Consider the following 18,003-nt stretch of genomic DNA (forward strand, 5'->3'; position numbering starts at 1 on the left):
ACTTCATCCGCAACATAATCGCGATAGTTTCAGGAAACGGGTGTGTATTCCCTGTCCCTTTTCTCACCCCCCAGCCCTACCGAGAGAACTGTTAGAATTGATTGTGACCTCTCTCCCATTTTGTCCCACTGGAATCAGCTGTTGAACAACATATTTCCAGAAGATTGAGATTATCCACAACACCGATCCGAAGTCTTGATGATCAGTTGATTGTCACTGATTGATCTTATTGACAACTTTGTTCCAAGCTTAAAAGTAAGCGAAGTCTCCTCCTATTGATAAATTGTTCAGTCCACGAAGCCGCCAGTCATCCAAGCCCAAGTCTTGCATCGCGAGCCAAAACTATACATGCTTCTTATGGTTGATCCGGTTAGACTCCTTTACCTCTTTTTTTCAAAACTTTTTTGATTCTTATTGTCATCAGTAGGAAACGAAATTGAATCTTATCTTCTGTACACATGTAGATGTTCCTGACCCTCGAAGTCGCTTGTTCACTAATTTCCTTCATTGGGTTAGGTAAGATATAGTTTCTCAAACGCCAAAACAAAATGTATTGACAATGAATATTGGGGAGATGCCTGCTGACATACTGCTAACAACCACCATCCACAAAAACCCTAAACCCTCTCTGAATCCAAACTAACAAAGAAAATCAAATGGGGAGCAATGACCGAGCAAATTTTTTGATTTGGGCAACAACCAATGGCAATCTAGACCTAACAGCGGAAAAAGGAGCAGAAGAAGAGGTGGAGTTTGTGGGTTCACATCCGGTGCAAGGCTCGGGGAGCCACCGGTACACAATCATGATGTTTGTGCCAGCCGGCCGATCAATTTGAGTGCCGATCTGGACCTCAACTGCGCTGGGTTCTCATTACGCCAATTCAGTCGCCAAATTGACTTGAAACCTGCCGGCATGATGGCTTGGATTAGTCAATGGCACACGCGAGATGATGAGGCGATCAGCTCGATCTATAGGGACAAATTACGTACGTCTTTTCCTCACTCATCCTACCACTTTGTCTCCATTCCAAACTCTCTGTCTGTGGAGACATTAAACTGTACTTATTTGTTGCCTTGCAGAAATTCAAAATCCTTGATACGGGAAATAACCTAAACCATACGCAAACCGGGTCAAATTACTGTCCCATACACCATTACCCCTCACCCATTGTCACCCACCCGTCATTCCTTGGCGTGAGAAGATCACGTCTTCCAATCCTAAACTTAGTTAACCCCCGCATGATTACTTGGATTAAAGATAATCTCAGCTCATTCCCTTTTCAGTTGTGATCTCTGTGAGTCTCAAACAGACTACACTTTTGAAAATACAGAAGATTGTCAAGGTATTTGTCCTAGGATGGGTGGAAAATTGATAGTCCAACAAGCACCAATTCCGCTTGTATAGTCTAATTTGAATAATATTGTTGGAAAAAATCAGCATGGTTGTAGCATTGATAATGAATTACATTGATATTCTACTTATGCACAAAGCCTGATTGACAGGTGGAGAGAAAGCTCATAAACCCTGAGCTGGACTGTGAAGAGTGCTCATGGCATTGTAATTTCTTCTGTTGGAGTGTACTGACTGTGTGTTAGTGGTTTTGCCTTCAATTCCTTTTTCAACATTGTGAAATTAGGAATGAAAAAAATTGAACAGGATACTCTGCTCAAAGGAATTCAAAGTTTGAATCTCATTTTGCTCCATCATCACATGGATTTTTTTTACTCAAAGTTTGAATCTCATTTTGCTCCATCATCATATGGATTTTTTTTACTTGAGTTTACCAAGAGATATTTGTGTTATTATTTGCATCCCTGATGTTATTCAAAGGAGTGACCACATAAACTACTTCCACTTGGTATCTGGGATCTGCAGCGGCAAAGCCACCTTGGCATTTAGTCGGCAAAAAATGGAAGAAAAAAAAGCACTCCAACGGCAAACGGCGTCCTTGTTTCACCGGAAATGTGGCAACAAATGCAAAACATTCTCGCCATGTTCCCTGTCCCCTCAGCTCCCATCTCAGCATCAGTACCACCAAACTCAATATCAGTGCCAAGAGACACAGTTTCCAACCAAGAAGGCTCCATTGCAGATGAAAATCATTCCCTACCCAATATCACATCTTTATCTGGATCAAAAGCTCTTAACAAAGAGTCTCCAAAATCTCTGAATAAATCTCTTCCAGCAAATCAAGCTTCCCAAAACTCACTGATCAATGAACTTTTGGCGCCAAAAGAAGCTTCCAAAAACCCTAGTGAAGACCGTGAGAAGGCATTGATCAAAAATCTTCCAGCAGACAACAATTTGCCAGACTCCAGTGATAAATCTCTGATCAATTGCATTCCAGCAAAGGTAGTTACGGAACCAACTTCCAAAAACAATTCCAATTCTTCTGGCACTGCAAATTTGATTGTGGACCCCAAGATTTATAACTATGCACATGGAGGTATGTTTTTTCCCTTTGCAACTAGCCCCCCCCCCCCAAAGATTCTACTGATCCCCAGCCAATCTATCTGCTCCGTGTCAATGGGAATCACTGGGTTTTGGCAAATGTCAAGGGTATAAATGGAGTCAAACCAATCCATCCCCCCATTCTGGCAAAAAAATACTTTAAAAGGTGGTCCAACTTGCTTAACACTTGATCTATATAACAAGGCTTTGAAAGGCTAGATACATTTATTTTCATCTCTGAAGTTTGTTTTCCTAGATTTTTTTTTTGCTTGATCTTATTTTTGTTGCTTGATTTATGTTTTGGGGGTTAATTAATTGACTCCCATAAATTTGAGTTCCGACTCCCAAATGTCGCGGACGTCCGGGGGACCGCCGCAAGACGTCCCCTGCGGGTCAACCAGACCTCAATTTGACCCGGCCGACTTTTGGGAGTCGGAACTCGAATTCCTCCCGAAAGTTTGGGTGTCGGAAATTCAATTTCCACATATTATTTTTCATTATTTCCTCATGTCCCGCGGGGGAGTCGGGCCCCCAATTCCCCGTCCTTGCCCGGGAGTCGACCCCCAAAAATCACCCCCGTGGGAATTGAGATACATATCCCTCCTCGACTCCCACTCCTAGGCAACACCAGGCCTTCCGACTCCCACCGCGACCGCCAACGACCCCGTCCAAACGCTCTCCAACCGCCGAACCCGATCCAATCGATCGATCCAGCTTCCCGTAGCCCGCATCCACGCTCTGCCGAACGTCCAAACCGCCGAGATGTCCCAGAACGCCCTCCCTCTCACCCAGATTGCTTCCCCCGCGCGATCGGACGATGCTGTCGATCCTGAGATCCTCAAGTTGACCCAGGAGATGATTCAAGCCCAAAAAAAAGAAGAAAAAGAACAAGCAGAAGAAAAAGAAGATGAAAAAGAAGATGAAGATGATGACGATGAAAGTATTGAAAGACCCGAGAAAAATCCCGACGAGATCTACAACGACCTCAAGGCCGAAATTATGTTAGAGTCCTGCTTAAGTTTTCTAGATTCCTCAACTGATCATTGTATGTTAGAAGACAATAAATCTGAAAATGTAGAAAAAACACCAAAAATTCAAGAAAAACCGAAAAAAAAACGAAAGAAATGAAGAAAACTCGCCAAAAAAAACCAAAAACTTAGCTGAAAACTCCCCAGAAACCACTCGTGAGAAATCTAAGAGGAGAGCGGCCAGACAATTTGAGAATGATGGTGATGAATATGAATCAGAAGAAGACGACGACGACGCTGAGAACCCTGCCGCCAAATATGTCGCCAATTTTGATCCTGAGGTCTTTGACGTGGATCCTGACTCCGGAAATCCGCTATACGAGTTCCCTGTCCCGCCCGCCGGCGAATACACTACGCATGAAGAGATTCACGCCGCGTTAAGGGATTTTGCGCTCCGTCACGGGTACGCCATTGCCACTAGGAGGAGTGTTGCGGGAAAAAGCAGGACCTGGAAGTGTGATAGGTAAGTACATGTTCTTTTTCTCCCATTTGGGGGTCATAATCCCGCTTGAAAAACCCCGACTCCCATTTATTGTTATCCGACTCCCATATTGTTATTCCCGACTCCCATTTTTTGATTTCCAACTCCCAAAATCTCCGCCGCCCCAATGTATTATTCCTCATTTTGTCCGACTCCGATTTTCATTTCCCCGACTCCCATGTTTTAATTCCCGACTCCCAAATTTTAAATCCCGACTCCCATTTTGAATTTGTTTTACTGATACATAATTTTTGCCTTTGGCATCCAGGGGCGGGGATCCCAACCAAAACCGGAGCCCAGGCAAAGAAAAAGCAAACACAGCATCAACAAGATTAATCAACTGTCCCTTCTCCGCCGCCGCCTACTTTCAAAAAAAGAAGAATGTCTGGAAATTCACAATCAAAAATCCAGCCCACAATCACCCTCCATCCTTGTATGCCGCCGCCCACACAACAAATCGAAAGCTCACTCCGTCCCTCTACGAAGAAATGAAGCAACTAGGTGATGCCGGCTTAAAACCTGCGGCGATCCTTGAGGCAATGAAGAAGACTCACCCAGATGAACAAATTCTAGCTACCATCAGTACAATCTATACTGCCCGACGTCGTGCTCAATTGGAATCCCTTCAAGGTCTCAGCCCGGTTAGCCATCTCAACAAGACCTTACTGAACACTGATTTCACCACCGCCACCAAAGTCAACAATGAAGGAACTCTCCAAGCATTATTCTTTTGTCACGCTTGATCGGTCGAGTTGCTCACCGCCTACCCCCACATCATCCTCCTTGACTGCACGTACAAGACAAATAAATACCGAATGCCTTTACTTCACATCTCTGGAATCACGGGCGCCAACAAAACTTTCAGTGTTGCCTTCTGTTTCATGGCGGAAGAAACTAAGCCTTTCTACGACTGGGCCCTTGATTCCTTGCTCACGGTTTTCAGATCACACGATATTCCTCTTCCGGCCGTCGTTATCACCGATTGTGAACAGGCCCTCATGAATTCTCTAGCCACCACTTTCCCCGACGCTAATCGAATGCTCTGTGTTTGGCATATCCAGAAGAACCTCCTCGCCAAAGCTTCAAAATACATCAAGAATCAAGAGCAAGAGAAGGAAATGCTTGGATATTGGGCAAATTTGGTCAAGTTACAAACTCAGGCCGATTTCAGGTCCTCCTTTGCGCGATTTTCAACAAAATACGGCCCTGCCTTCGAGAAATACGTCACCGAAACTTGGCTGCCGGTTGCAGAGCATTATTCCAATGCTTGGACTCGAAATCTCCCCCATTTCAACAATCGCACAACCTCTCGAATGGAATCAGCACACGCTTTCATCAAGTCCCATCTTCTTGGCCCCCAGCACAGCTTCACCTCCGTCATCACGCTTATTAGCAACGCCCTCGAGTCTCAGTACCACGAAATCACGGCCAAATTCCACCAGCAGAAGATTACTAGTCTGCGCTATCTTGGTAAGATCTTTCGTGATTGCCGCGGTGTTATCACGAATTATGCGCTGCGCAAGGCCTACAACAACCTCGTGGAAGCCAAAGAATTGGATGAGGACCAGCATTGCCGCGGGGACTACCACAGACGTATGGGGATTCCATGTAAGCACCAGCTCGCCGAAGTCGTTGCGGCCGGGGACTTGATCAGTCCAGGGATGTTTCATGCCCAATGGCATATCAAGGTGAGCCGGCTGAAATTTTTTTGATTATTGATTTCCCTGTATTTTTTCCAATATGGGGGGGGGGATTTTTATTTGGGAGACGGAATTGAATTTGTTGAGTTGTCTGTTAGTCTGCTACCATGATGTATCACCACAGTATGGAGGGCTGTCGGATCGACCCATGAGCACTACCAACCAACCACCCAGCTGGCAGCCACAAGCGTCTGTAGCCTAGTTGGTAAAGGCAGCACTCTAGTATGTGTCTCAGCATAGCTGAGGTTGTGAGTTCGACTCTCACCAGACACATCTTCATTTTACAGTCTCTACAGGTTATGAGCCCAGAGCTACCTGAGCGCTACTCGCTTACAATAGAGACTTGATGAATTTGTGAATGCTTACTTGTAAGACCACGCAAACCCCTATAAGCCTACATCTAGATCACGGGTTCAATCCCTACACTGATCATCTTTCCTGGGTCTCATTCCCACTCTCTCTTGGGGTCAATCCCCACTTCCCATCATGTAGCAAGGGGGGGTGTTGAGTTGTCTGTTAGTCTGCTACCATGATGTATCACCACAGTATGGAGGGCTGTCGGATCGACCCATGAGCACTACCAACCAACCACCCAGCTGGCAGCCACAAGCGTCTGTAGCCTAGTTGGTAAAGGCAGCACTCTAGTATGTGTCTCAGCATAGCTGAGGTTGTGAGTTCGAATCTCACCAGACACATCTTCATTTTACAGTCTCTACAGAATTTTGGAAGTCGGGAAATAATTTCTGGGAGTCGGGAATTAAATTTTGGGAGTCGGACAAATAGAACTGGGAGTCGGAGTATTACGGTGACTGATCACGTTTTCCTTTCCCTCTCCTCTCCTCACAGAGCATGCGCCCCGTCCACAAACACCAAAAAGACGAAGCCCTTTCCACCATCGACCAAATCAAACAGAAACTCCTCGCCATGACCCCTGCGCAGCTCGACATACAATTGGCCGCCATCAACCGCCTTCTAGAGGGCACAGGGACCGTGATTGACGTCAAGCTGCCAACCGAAGCCCAGAAGACCCGTGGAAGACCCAAAGGACCGCCTAATAAATCGAAATCTACTCGCCGGGAGCCGTCAGAATTTGAACACGTCGAAAAAAAGCGCAAGAATGAACAAAAAGAAACTCAGAAGACGAAGAAAGTGAAATTTGACGCCGCTGAGAAGAAAAAATTTGAACAGAAGAAACAAGAAGATCAAGAAAAGAAGAATGAAGACCAGAAACCCAAGAGAGGACGCCCGCCCACAAAAAAATCCGTTTCAGAGGTCAAAAAACCGGTTAAAGAAGAACCAGCAAAGAAGAGACTCCTCCCAGCGCGCAAAGGAAGATCAGCCCCGCCGAAAGAGCCTGATTCAACCCCCCCTCCGCCTGAAAAAGCTCTAGACAAGCCAGCGCGGCCCCCTCCGACAAAAAAAGCTCTAGAAAAGCCAGCCCCGCCAAAAAAAACTCAACAAAAGCCTGCGCCGCCGAAAAAGAAGGAAGAAAGCTCAGAAGATGAAGAGCAACCCGCTCCCAAGAAGAAATGGCGCCCATTCCAAAAAAATAAACTCCCTCCTTCTCCATCTCCTCCGCCACCAGACGCTCCCATTCCTGAAAATGAACCCCCTGAAGACAATTCTCTCATTCGCTCCCTCCCCTTCATCATTCAGGATAGCGTCTCCAAGGTCTTGGACGTCGATGCAGATGGACATTGTGGATTCCAAGCAGTGGCCTGGGCTTTGGGATGCGGACAGGACGATTACAAGTGGATCCGTGACAAATTGATCGACGAAATCAACAACCACCGCGAATGGTATGTTGAGCACCAAATCTTCCACAATATCGACTCTTTCTTGGACCAACTGAGCGCAACACCAGGCTTCGTGGGTAGGAGTAAGTGGATGTCTATGCCAACAACGGGTGAAGTCATGGCCAATGCCTTCCAGCGGCCAATTTTTTTCTTCTCCAAAAACTGGTCTCAGACTTTCCTCCCATATTTCTGCCCCCCCAACCAAAATCCCCCCATCTTCCTTGGTCTTGTCAAAGATCACTTTGTTCCCCTAGTCCTCAAAGTTCCTTTCTTATTCCCTGCTCCCCAGCTTCTTTGCAAGGATTGGGTTTCCAAGGCTTCTCCTGAAGCTCTCCCTTGGGAGAAAAGATTCTCTGAATGTTTCAAATGTACATCTGGGAGGAAGCTCTTGACTCGAGAAACCCATTACTAGTTGTATTTTCTTTTCTCTTTCTTATTTTAGCATTATTAGTTTATCATTTTTATTTTGTGTTGTCTTGTTTTTTCCCATCAATACATTTATTTTCCTTTTCATTCAATTCAAGTTTCAAAATTGGGCCAATTTATTCCATTTCTAACATAACATGAAAGACATATGTGAGGTATTACACATCAGGGAAATCCTGTGTAGCCGGGAGCGGATTAGGCGGATTTCCTACTAAGGCAATTGTCGTAGTTTTCTTCCTCTGCGCTGTCCTACACCGTTAAGAATTTTGTTTCGGTCTGTGTCTGCAATTGTAGATAAGAGGGCAAAGAATCTTTTGAGCGTCCTCCGAATTTTTGTATCTCTTCTTGATCAGAAGATATAGAGGGTTAAAGTGAGGATAAGTAGGAAATTCGCCAAATCCGCCCCCCCCCCCCCGCAAAACAGGGTCTCCCTGAGGTGTGCTAATGCCGTGAGGCTCACCAAATGCTCTAGAGAGTTTATTTACGTGGCAGAAAAATTTTGGGGGCATTTGGATCACCGTATCTCAGGATATGGCGCATTGCGGTAGTAGGAAATCCGCCAAATCCGCCCCCCCGCAAAACAGGGTCTCCCTGAGGTGTGCTAATGCCGTGAGGCTCACCAAATGCTCTAGAGAGTGTATTTATGTGGCAGAAAAAATCTGCAGGCTTCTGGAGCACCGTAGCTCAGGATTTGGTGGTTTGCCTTAGTAGGAAATCCGCAAAATCCACCCCACACTCATATGAGGTGTTGCTGATGTGTAATCCCGCCGTGAAGCTCACAATATGCTCAAAGGTGTTTCCCCAGATGGCTGTAAAATTTTGGGGGCATTTGGATGCCCCATTGAGGATTTATTGAATTTATTTGATTTGATGGGAATATTTTGGAAATAAATTTCTGACTCCCAAACTTTCGGGAGGAATTCGAGTTCCGACTCCCAAAAGTCGGCCGGGTCAAATTGAGGTCTGGTTGACCCGCAGGGGACGTCTTGCGGCGGTCCCCCGGACGTCCGCGACATTTGGGAGTCGGAACTCGAATTTATGGGAGTCGATTAATTAACCCCCTATGTTTTTCACTTATCAATAAACTATGAAAGTTTATTCATTGCTTTTTCATATCTCCATACTCTTACGCTCCAATTTTTTGGTTGACAGTGCACTTCAATCCAAGAAATTGGAGTGCAAAAGGTGTTTATTGGAGTGCACGGTGGTCCACACTCCAAAAAGTTTGGAGTGGGTGGCACTTCACTCCAGAAATTCACATCTTGGTGTGTGTAAGAAATTTTCTTGGTGTGCTCAGGAATTTACACCAACGTTCTTGGAGTGAAGCAATGTGTACGCCACAAAAATTTTGGAGTGACCTTTTGTGCACGCCATATTATTATATTCAGTGGAGTGAAAAATCCCCTACTACAAAAATATTGGAGTGGTCAGAGGTTCACGCCTTTTTTGGCGTGCACGTAGTAAATTCTTGATGTGCCTAAAGCCCCACCCTTTATTCATAGGGGCAGGCTAAATGGACTACCAACTTTTACTACATGTACTCCAAAATATTGGAGTGGACATTAGTCTACTCCAATAATTTTGGAGTGAACATCAGTCCAATCCAAAATTATTGGAGTAGACCAATGTTCACTCCAAAAATGTGGTAAATTTTGGAGTGGACCACCTGTGCACTCCAAAAATCTGTAGTCACTCCAAAATTTACCCTGTTTTTGGAGTGGACATTGGTCTACTCCAATTAAATTTATTGGAGTGAACATCAGTCCACTCCAAAATTATTGGAGTGGACTGATGTTCACTCCAATTTTTTGGAGTACATGTAGTAAAAGTTGGTAGTGCATCTAGCCTGCCACAAAAATTCCAAACGTGAACTTCAATTCACAACATTTTTTGCCCAGAATTTAACAGTTTTAACTATCCTGATTCTGGAATATATCCTTGACCAAGCAACAAGGAAGGCTTTTCAGGGCTGATTTTGGCTCAATCAAAACCCACATCAAATCAAATAATGAAAGATGGCTGTAGTCTTAGAGTATAGTGACCACAAAGGCTCAGCTAACTGGTAGACAAAACAAATACTTTTGCCTTGCCTATTCCCTTCATAAATTGGGAGGGAAGTGATGTAAAATAAAATGTATATTTTTTGAGTATCAAACAGTGTCAAAGCTGGGAAAAACTGTGTACCTGTCTTTCCTCCCTGGAATATGAAATGTGACCAATATATGATACCTTTGCACCCAACATGTTCACCAAGTGAAGGTAAAATTATGCAGGCTAAAATTTGCCATGCCATCAGCTGTTCATTTGGGACCATGCATCTTGTGTATTTGAATACACATTGCACAATTTTCCATCACTTTACATCCACCTGATTGAAAAATGCAGCGGTGTGAGAATAAATGTTGGTTGGTGGGTAGAAAAGTCCACTAGCCGCCTTATTCAAGAATATATGTGTCCAGGCTGAGTGATTATTGGTGTGTTGGATGCGCACTGCTACTTCCCGCTAGCCTTCAGCGCTCCTCACAAGCCTGATCTATAGCGTAATAATCCGCAAGTGAATAAAGCTCCGCACTCTGCAAGTAATCTCTGTATTATGTAAGCGAAAAATAAGGTTGCGTAAAACTCTTCTAATATTCTAGTATGTCTGTAAGTGTAAGCACGATGATGAGTAGTAAGATAGATGATGGAAAGGAGAAGAGAAGAGAAACCATCAACCTCCACCCCCCTTCCTTCCCTCCACACAATTTGCTGTTCCCACCCAATCCCTGTTATGGTCTGTTCTGGGGAGAGGAGGATGGGGTCTGGAGACTGGGGTTCTGAGGGTTCTGGATCCAAGATGGTAGATTGCAGGATGAGGAAGAGGCTTGGATCTTCAGCCTCTTGAACATTGAGTATGGTCTGTGAAATGTACGTGTAGTCTATGTACATGTGAGTCTGCACTGCAGAGCCCGCGCTATGGCTCATAACACTATCCCCCATTTAATGCCCAAGCCGCCCCCTTTTCTGGTTGATTAATGAAAAATGAAAAAAATCCCTCCTCTTTTGGCTCTGCATTCTGTCCCTGGGCAGCATTAAAAAACCCAGTGGGAAAAAGCTTGCCCTCTCCCTTTTTTCTCCGCGTCCTCCAATGCCTGGCCATGTCCTCCAATGCCTGGCCGCTGCCTCCGGAAATTTTGAGTTGAACTCCGCTGTGGAACTCCTAAAAGATCAGGAAAGAGCTGTGAGGGGAAATATTCAACTACACTACTAATAATGTAGAAGAGGCTACAGGTGCTGGTGAGGCTGCCCTCTTGACTAATGCTTATGGAGAGAGGGTTACACTAAGAAAAAGAAAAGGGTGTGGCTGATGATTCTCCTTGACTTAGATGACTTTAACACTTTATGAGTTTGAGGTGTATCAATCCTACTGAGGGAGAGAGGAGAAGTGAGGTGTGGGAAGAGCAGAAGCTCTTTTGGGAGTCACTCTGAGATGGGTAATGAGATATATTCTGGGGGATATATTTCTATGGTGATGAAAGGTTATCTAAGTGTGATGTGTAAAGTTAATACTGAGTGTATGTGGGGAGAGGTGCATACAAAGTGTAGAAGCTGAAAGTGCATATAAGGGTGATGTTTAAAAGGTGCTACAGAGGGGATGTAGTAGAAAGTGCATGATGGGGATACAACATCTAGAGGGGTGTTTATATATGTGAGAAGTACTACAGGGGGGTGATACATGATGAGCACATAGTAACAAATCTGAAGATGAGCAGTAATGATGAGGGTGCAACGACCAAGGAGTGTACATGAAAGGTAACTATGTAGAAGATGAAATAATGATGAGCATTTGGTAATAACTACAAGAGCCATGAAGGAATGTACTGCTGATTCATATGAAGGGGAAAATGAGTAATGAAGTTATGTAAGATCTGCAGTCCTATGTAGCTATGATACTAATGAATGATGTATGTAATAATGCTAAGGATGTGTATGAAAAAAATACCTGCCAAAACTATACATGCCAATAGCTGCTGATCCATTTGGAAATCCTAGGTGAAATGAGTGGGTGACTAGGGGTAAAATGGGGTGTAGAATCTGAATATGAAGTAATAATGAAGTATTTATGAAGGGTTTAGGTGATATGAGGGTGATAGTATGAACAGGAACAGGGTTACCACACCGCCAATAGGTCTCTGCTGTTCTTCAGGTTTGCCTCCGGTTCCCACAAATTCTCCGCCGGTCCAAATCCGCGCCAGCTGACAAGGTATTGAGTCGTCTGCCCTCTCAGCCGGCTTTCCAGTATGCCGTCAACCTCTCACTCATCTCCGCCACTGACTGTTACCAGTTCGGGGGTCCGCTGCTGTTGGTGGGTAATTTAATTGGGCTTGTGTTTGAGGAGTACTGACACGTGGAAAACTGGGTGGACTCCCTGCATGGAGAGCGGAAGGTTCAGTTTGTAAGCGGAATTTGAAATTCTGCTAGCTATCACCAGGAAAAAACAATGATCACTTGTCTGCAAGTGACATCAAAAAGTACAAAGGCCCCTTTGTACTTTGCTATGTCACTTGTTGGCAAGTGATCATTCTTTTTTCCTGGTGTATTGGAAATGGTCCAAGCCAGCGGTGTTCCAATTTAGGGCTGGGGCGGGTGGTTGAGAGATTGCGTCCATCTAGCCAAAACTTGTCTCCACTGCTCCATTCCAGTGTTTTCCGCACTCCGCTTTTGAACTGGCTTTTCATGGCCTCTTGCGCCGCCTCCAGACAGTGCTTAAGCTCGTCCTGTACCTCCGCAAGCTGGCGGAGTTGCTCCACCACTGCTGGTATTGTCAGCCTTAGAGATACATCAAGTATTCAAAAGACTGCAATAACTTAGTAAATAATACTAATTATTAAATTATTATTGCAGAATCAGATTCCTCATCATAAATTAAGGGGGGTAACCCACTCAAAGTAACCCCTTATTCCTATTCCTTCATGTACTAATTGTATAAATAAGAATTGGCCCCAGAAAGCGCCCAAAAATAGTATTACATACAAAAAAATAGTAAAACAAACAAAGTACATAAAAATAGGGGGTTACTAAACGTACCCGGTTTTTCCGCGTTTGTACCCGGTTTTTGCGTACCCCCTTTTCCGCGTACGTACCCGGTTTTTTTCTACTCATTTCTACGCAACGCAAATAGGCTTAAAATTTATCTAAATTCCTGAAAATAATTATGATGCATTCAAAATTCCAAAAAAGCAACTTTAAATGATTTAATTAATTTTTTGCATACCCCCTTTTCCCAAGTGTGTACCAAGGAAATATCTTTTTTTTTACATGTAGCAGGGTTCCAAAAAATTGAGGGAACATTCAAACATGCATTTGAAGCTTCCTTTGAAATTTTTGAGAGAAAAAAATAGGTACGTGGCGGGTACGTGGTGTGCTTAGTAGAAAAATGACTGCTACATGTATAACTTTTTTGTTACACATTTAAAGAGTCTAAAAATTTCAGAAATGTTTCTATGGTGTATATTCTGTGCGCCATTAAATTTATAGCAATGGGTTAAACACCAAACATGAGATATAGGGGGGGCGGGCAGCCTTAATAGGAACAATCTGGCTAATTATTGAATATCTTTTCAGACTTACTTCGCGCACTGCGGAAAACTCTTCGCGCACTGTGGGGGTCGTCGTCTCGACGTCCAGCCCCCAGTGCGCGCTTCTGCCACGGCTCTTCGCGCACTGCATTTTCCGCCGAAAAAACGGCTTGCATTTCTTGAGATATTTTTTGATGAATCAGTAGAATGGCTTTTTATGATCCCCCTAAAAAATAATCAAGTCATTTAGGGGTCTCCTTGAGCCTAGAGAAAATTGAAATGAAAAAATCATATTTTAACGCGGCAGGGACCTGTAATATCGCTTCCTGTGCCCCAGTATCCCCAAAAATTTCACAGTATCATGGCACATGTGCAAATTCATGACCTGATAATTTTCAGAATTTTTCCCAGAGATATAAGGGGTGCGCGGCAGGCTTAGTAGGAAAATTACTGCTAACTGTATAGCTTTTTTGTTAAACACTCAAACAGTCCCAAAATTTCAGAAATGTTTTCATTGTGGATATTCTCCGCGCAATAAATTTCTTGGCAATAGTGTGACATGATAACATGAGATGTAGTGCGGCGGGCTTAGTTGGAAAATGACTGCTAACTTATCTCATGTTTTAATGACACACTATTGCTAAGAGCTTTATGGCGCGGAGAATATGCAAAATTGAAACATTTATGAAAATTTCAGACTGTTTCAGCATGTAAAAAAAAATCTATACATGTAGCAGCCATTTTCCTACTAAGCCCTCCGCGCACCCCTTATATCTCATGTTATCATGACACACTATTGCCAAGAAATTTATGGCGCGGAGAATATCCACAATGAAAACATTTCTGAAATTTTGGGACTGTTTGGGTGTGTAACAAAAAAGCTATACAGTTAGCAGTAATTTTCCTACTAAGCCTGCTGCGCACCCCTTATATCTCATTTTATAATGACACACTATTGCTAGGAATTTCAGGGAATCAATTTGAAGCATATTTCTCTGTGATCTCAAAATTTTGTGCCTTTGGTGTGTATAACAAAAAAGTTATACATATACGCAAAATAATAAACGCAAGACCTATTTGGGCTACAGGAAAGCTGGTGAAAATTCTGAAAATTATCAGGTCATGAATTTGCACATGTAACATGATAATGTGAAATTTTGGGGCTACTGTGGCACAGGAAGCGATATTACAGGTCCCTGCCGCGTTAAAATATGATTTTTTCATGTCAATTTTCTCTAGGCTTAAGGAGACCCCTAAATGACTTGATTATTTTTTAGGGGGATCATAAAAGCTCATTCTATTGATTCATCAAAAAATATCTCAAGAAATGCAAGCCGTTTTTTTGGGGGAATGCACAGTGCGCGAAGAGCCGTGGCAAAAGCGCGCACTGGGGGCGGGACGTCGAGACAACGACCGCCACAGTGCGCGAAGAGTTTCTCGCAGTGCGCGAAGTAAGTCCGTATCTTTTTTTATAAATTTCCCAGAAGTCTAAGGACTGCAGGGGTTATAGAATGATGCATATTCTCTGCGCTCTGAAACTTTTGGCAATATTGGTACCTCAGAACATCAGATATAAGGGGTGCGCAGTAAGGCAATATGACTACCACACACCCCTTATATTTCATGTTCTGAGGTACCAATATTGCCAAAATTTTCAGAGTGCAGAGAATATGCATCATCATATAACCCCTTAAGTCCTTAGACTTCTGGGAAATTTATCAAAAAAAATATTCAATAATTAGGCAGATTGTTCCTATTAAGGCTGCCTGGCCCCCCTACATCTCATGTTTGGTGTTTACCCCATTGCTATAAATTTAATGGCGCACAGAATATACACCATAGAAACATTTCTGAAATTTTTAGACTCTTTAAATGTGTAACAAAAAAGTTATACATGTAGCAGTCATTTTTCTACTAAGCACACCACGTACTCGCCATGTACCTATTTTTTTCTCTCAAAAATTTCAAAGGAAGCTTCAAATGCATGTTTGAATGTTCTCTTAATTTTTTGGAACCCTGGTACATGTAAAAAAAAAAAGATATTTTCTTAGTACACACTTGGGAAAAGGGGGTATGCAAAAAAATAATTAAATCATTTAAAGTTGCTTTTTTGGAATTTTGAATGTATCATAATTCTTTTCAGGATTTTAGATGAATTTTAAGCCTATTTGCATTGCGTAGAAATGAATAGAAAAAAACCGGGTACGTACGCGGAAAAGGGGGTACGCAAAAACCGGGTACAAACGCGGAAATACCCGGGTACGTTTAGTAACCCCCTAAAAATAAACTGTTGTACATTAATGAGTAATACTAGAGTTCAGGGCGGCTACGCCGCCGCACTTTCAAGTGTCCAGTTCACCGCCAGTGCATCACTATCCCTCCTACATGCACCTCTATCCCTCCTACATATTGTGCTTTGTAAAATTCTTGGACAGATGGTCCTGTTGCTGTGCCCAAATCCTGGCATTCCATGATTACAATTTTATTATTTTTTTTACCTTGCATTGTGAAATAAAGATCATCATGATCATTTTCACTTGGGCACAGGACTCTTGATTTCCAACAAATAAGCAAAACACCATACATCTTCTACAGCTAAGGTTGCAGAGTCAATTGAATCTGCTGCCAAAGTTACAAAAATTCTTCACCCTTCAAGTTCCAATATCTCCTCAACAGAAGTATGATGTACTGAGTCTGACATGTCAAATACTGACTGCTAGGAGGATTTTGAAAAGTTTTATGGTTCAGTCACCAACAAACCCTCACAATACTGTTGGCTAGGAAAATTCACTGCCTTTCATTCCCCCACTGATTGGAGACAAAATTATCTTGTCCAGCTTAGACTCAGTTGGGATTGGTTTGTTATAAACTTTTTACAGCAACCCACAACCCTGCCAGCGGCGGGCCTTGGGGGAAAGGGATTGGTTTTAGTGGGGCTAGAAGGGAGCCAAATCGAATCACTGGTACGGTTGTGGCTACGGCTGGGTTCGTGGGGTGAGCAGGTTCCAAGGAGGCTGAGGTTCTGCTGGTTCAGCCGCAGCTTCTGCTCCCGTTGGGAAACGGTTGTGAGCGCGCTCTGGGCCTGGCTAAAGCTGTTGACGGCCTCGAAGATGAGCCGCGTCTCTGCCAGGTAGCTTCTCAGTCCCTTTGGTAAGGCCCCGTCGCCTCGAGTCCACCAGTTGCACAGCCAGATCAGTCGGTCCAGCAGCTGCCGCCTCCCTCCTGGCGTGCCCTCCCACACAACCTATCAGCCCAAGCATGTGCTCACCGTCAAAGCTCGCGCGCTGAAGCCCCCTTCCCCTCAAGCCCCAATATCAGCCGAGCTCGAGAATGGGCCTCCAAGAACCGACTGATGTCTTGCCCAGATCGGTGGAAGAACCTCGTGTGCAGCTTCTTCCCATGCCGCAATATATCCTTCTTGTTATGTTGGCAGACATCAAAACCTGTGCATATCTAGAAGTCCAATGATCAGCAAAAAAAAAACCGCTCCCCCTCATGAATAAAAAGGGTTGCTTACGCGTACTGAAAAAGATCAACAAACGCTCTGGTTTGGCAGCGGTGATCCGCAAGAAGGCCAAGATGTCCTGCTCAAAGGCATAGGATCACTTTTGGTGCCTTGGAAGGCTTGTTTCAAAGATCAAGCGGAGGTCTTGAAGTTCTTGGGGGTGAACTAAAGTAAGAAAAGCAGACATTTTGATTCAGAATGACGTTATCAAACATGATCACGTCTGCCCCGTGCTTGATAGCTTCCTTAGCTTCTTTCTCATCTCTGAAATCAATATTGATTCTCAAGCTGAACCCGCAAACGCTGCGGGCTTCTTGGATGGCCGCGGTGATCAAACCTTTGCTTCAAATGTTGACAAGAGACGGGGGGGAGCCAGGCGAGGCCGGCGGCAAGGCCGAGGTCGACAAAGCGCAGCCCTTCGCGCCATGTATAGGTTATCAGGCGCCTGTTTGTCCACCCGTCTTGAAGCTGTTGTCCTGGGCCATGATGTGCATGAACGGTTTGTTAGAAGATGAACTGGTTGATAGCGTTTCCAACGCTGGCAGGGTGAGGACGAGTGGGATGGGTGATGGGTGCTTTTGGTGTAGTGAGTGGGTAGAGCCGGGAGACGGGCGGGGGAGAGGGTGTGGAGCGAGTGCCAGACGAGGGCGAGGGAGAGGCCGAGGTCAACAAATAAGGAGTGATAGCGGGTGTTGAAGGCGAGTCTGCCGAGCCGTTCCTGGCCTTGTGGTACCATATGCTGCTCCACCGCCATCCTCACAACATGAATATCTGTACCCTGACCCGGGACAGACTCGGGACCATCGAGAATACATACATAGGCACCTTCCCAACTGGCCATCAGCAGTTAATGGTGAATGGTCGTTGTGATGGCTTGGTTGTAAGGGTGGACGGTTTTTTTGTTGGCCTGGCGGGGGCTGGTTGAGTGGATATGACATACATATCACAGCTATTGTCTAGCAACCACACTGGCGGGCGTCACAAAAATATTGTGGCTTTGCGGACCATCCTGGGCCAATGCAACGCGGAAGCGCTCTGCAATCACGACCTGTTGATC

General features: G+C 44.4%; 1 protein-coding gene across 1 annotated transcript; it reads right to left on the reverse strand.

Moving 5' to 3' along the window:
* Positions 1-16,416: 16,416 nt before the first annotated feature.
* Positions 16,417-17,431, reverse strand: PtA15_11A351 (uncharacterized protein; the record flags this gene model as incomplete). Its single annotated transcript, XM_053161251.1, has 5 exons — positions 16,417-16,484; positions 16,965-17,025; positions 17,132-17,210; positions 17,284-17,362; positions 17,404-17,431. The coding sequence occupies 5 exons, from the start codon at positions 17,429-17,431 to the stop codon at positions 16,417-16,419; spliced, it is 315 nt and encodes a 104-aa protein (XP_053025216.1).
* Positions 17,432-18,003: the final 572 nt, after the last annotated feature.

Source organism: Puccinia triticina, chromosome 11A (genome assembly GCF_026914185.1).
Source record: "Puccinia triticina chromosome 11A, complete sequence".
NCBI classification, from domain to species: Eukaryota; Fungi; Basidiomycota; class Pucciniomycetes; order Pucciniales; family Pucciniaceae; genus Puccinia; species Puccinia triticina.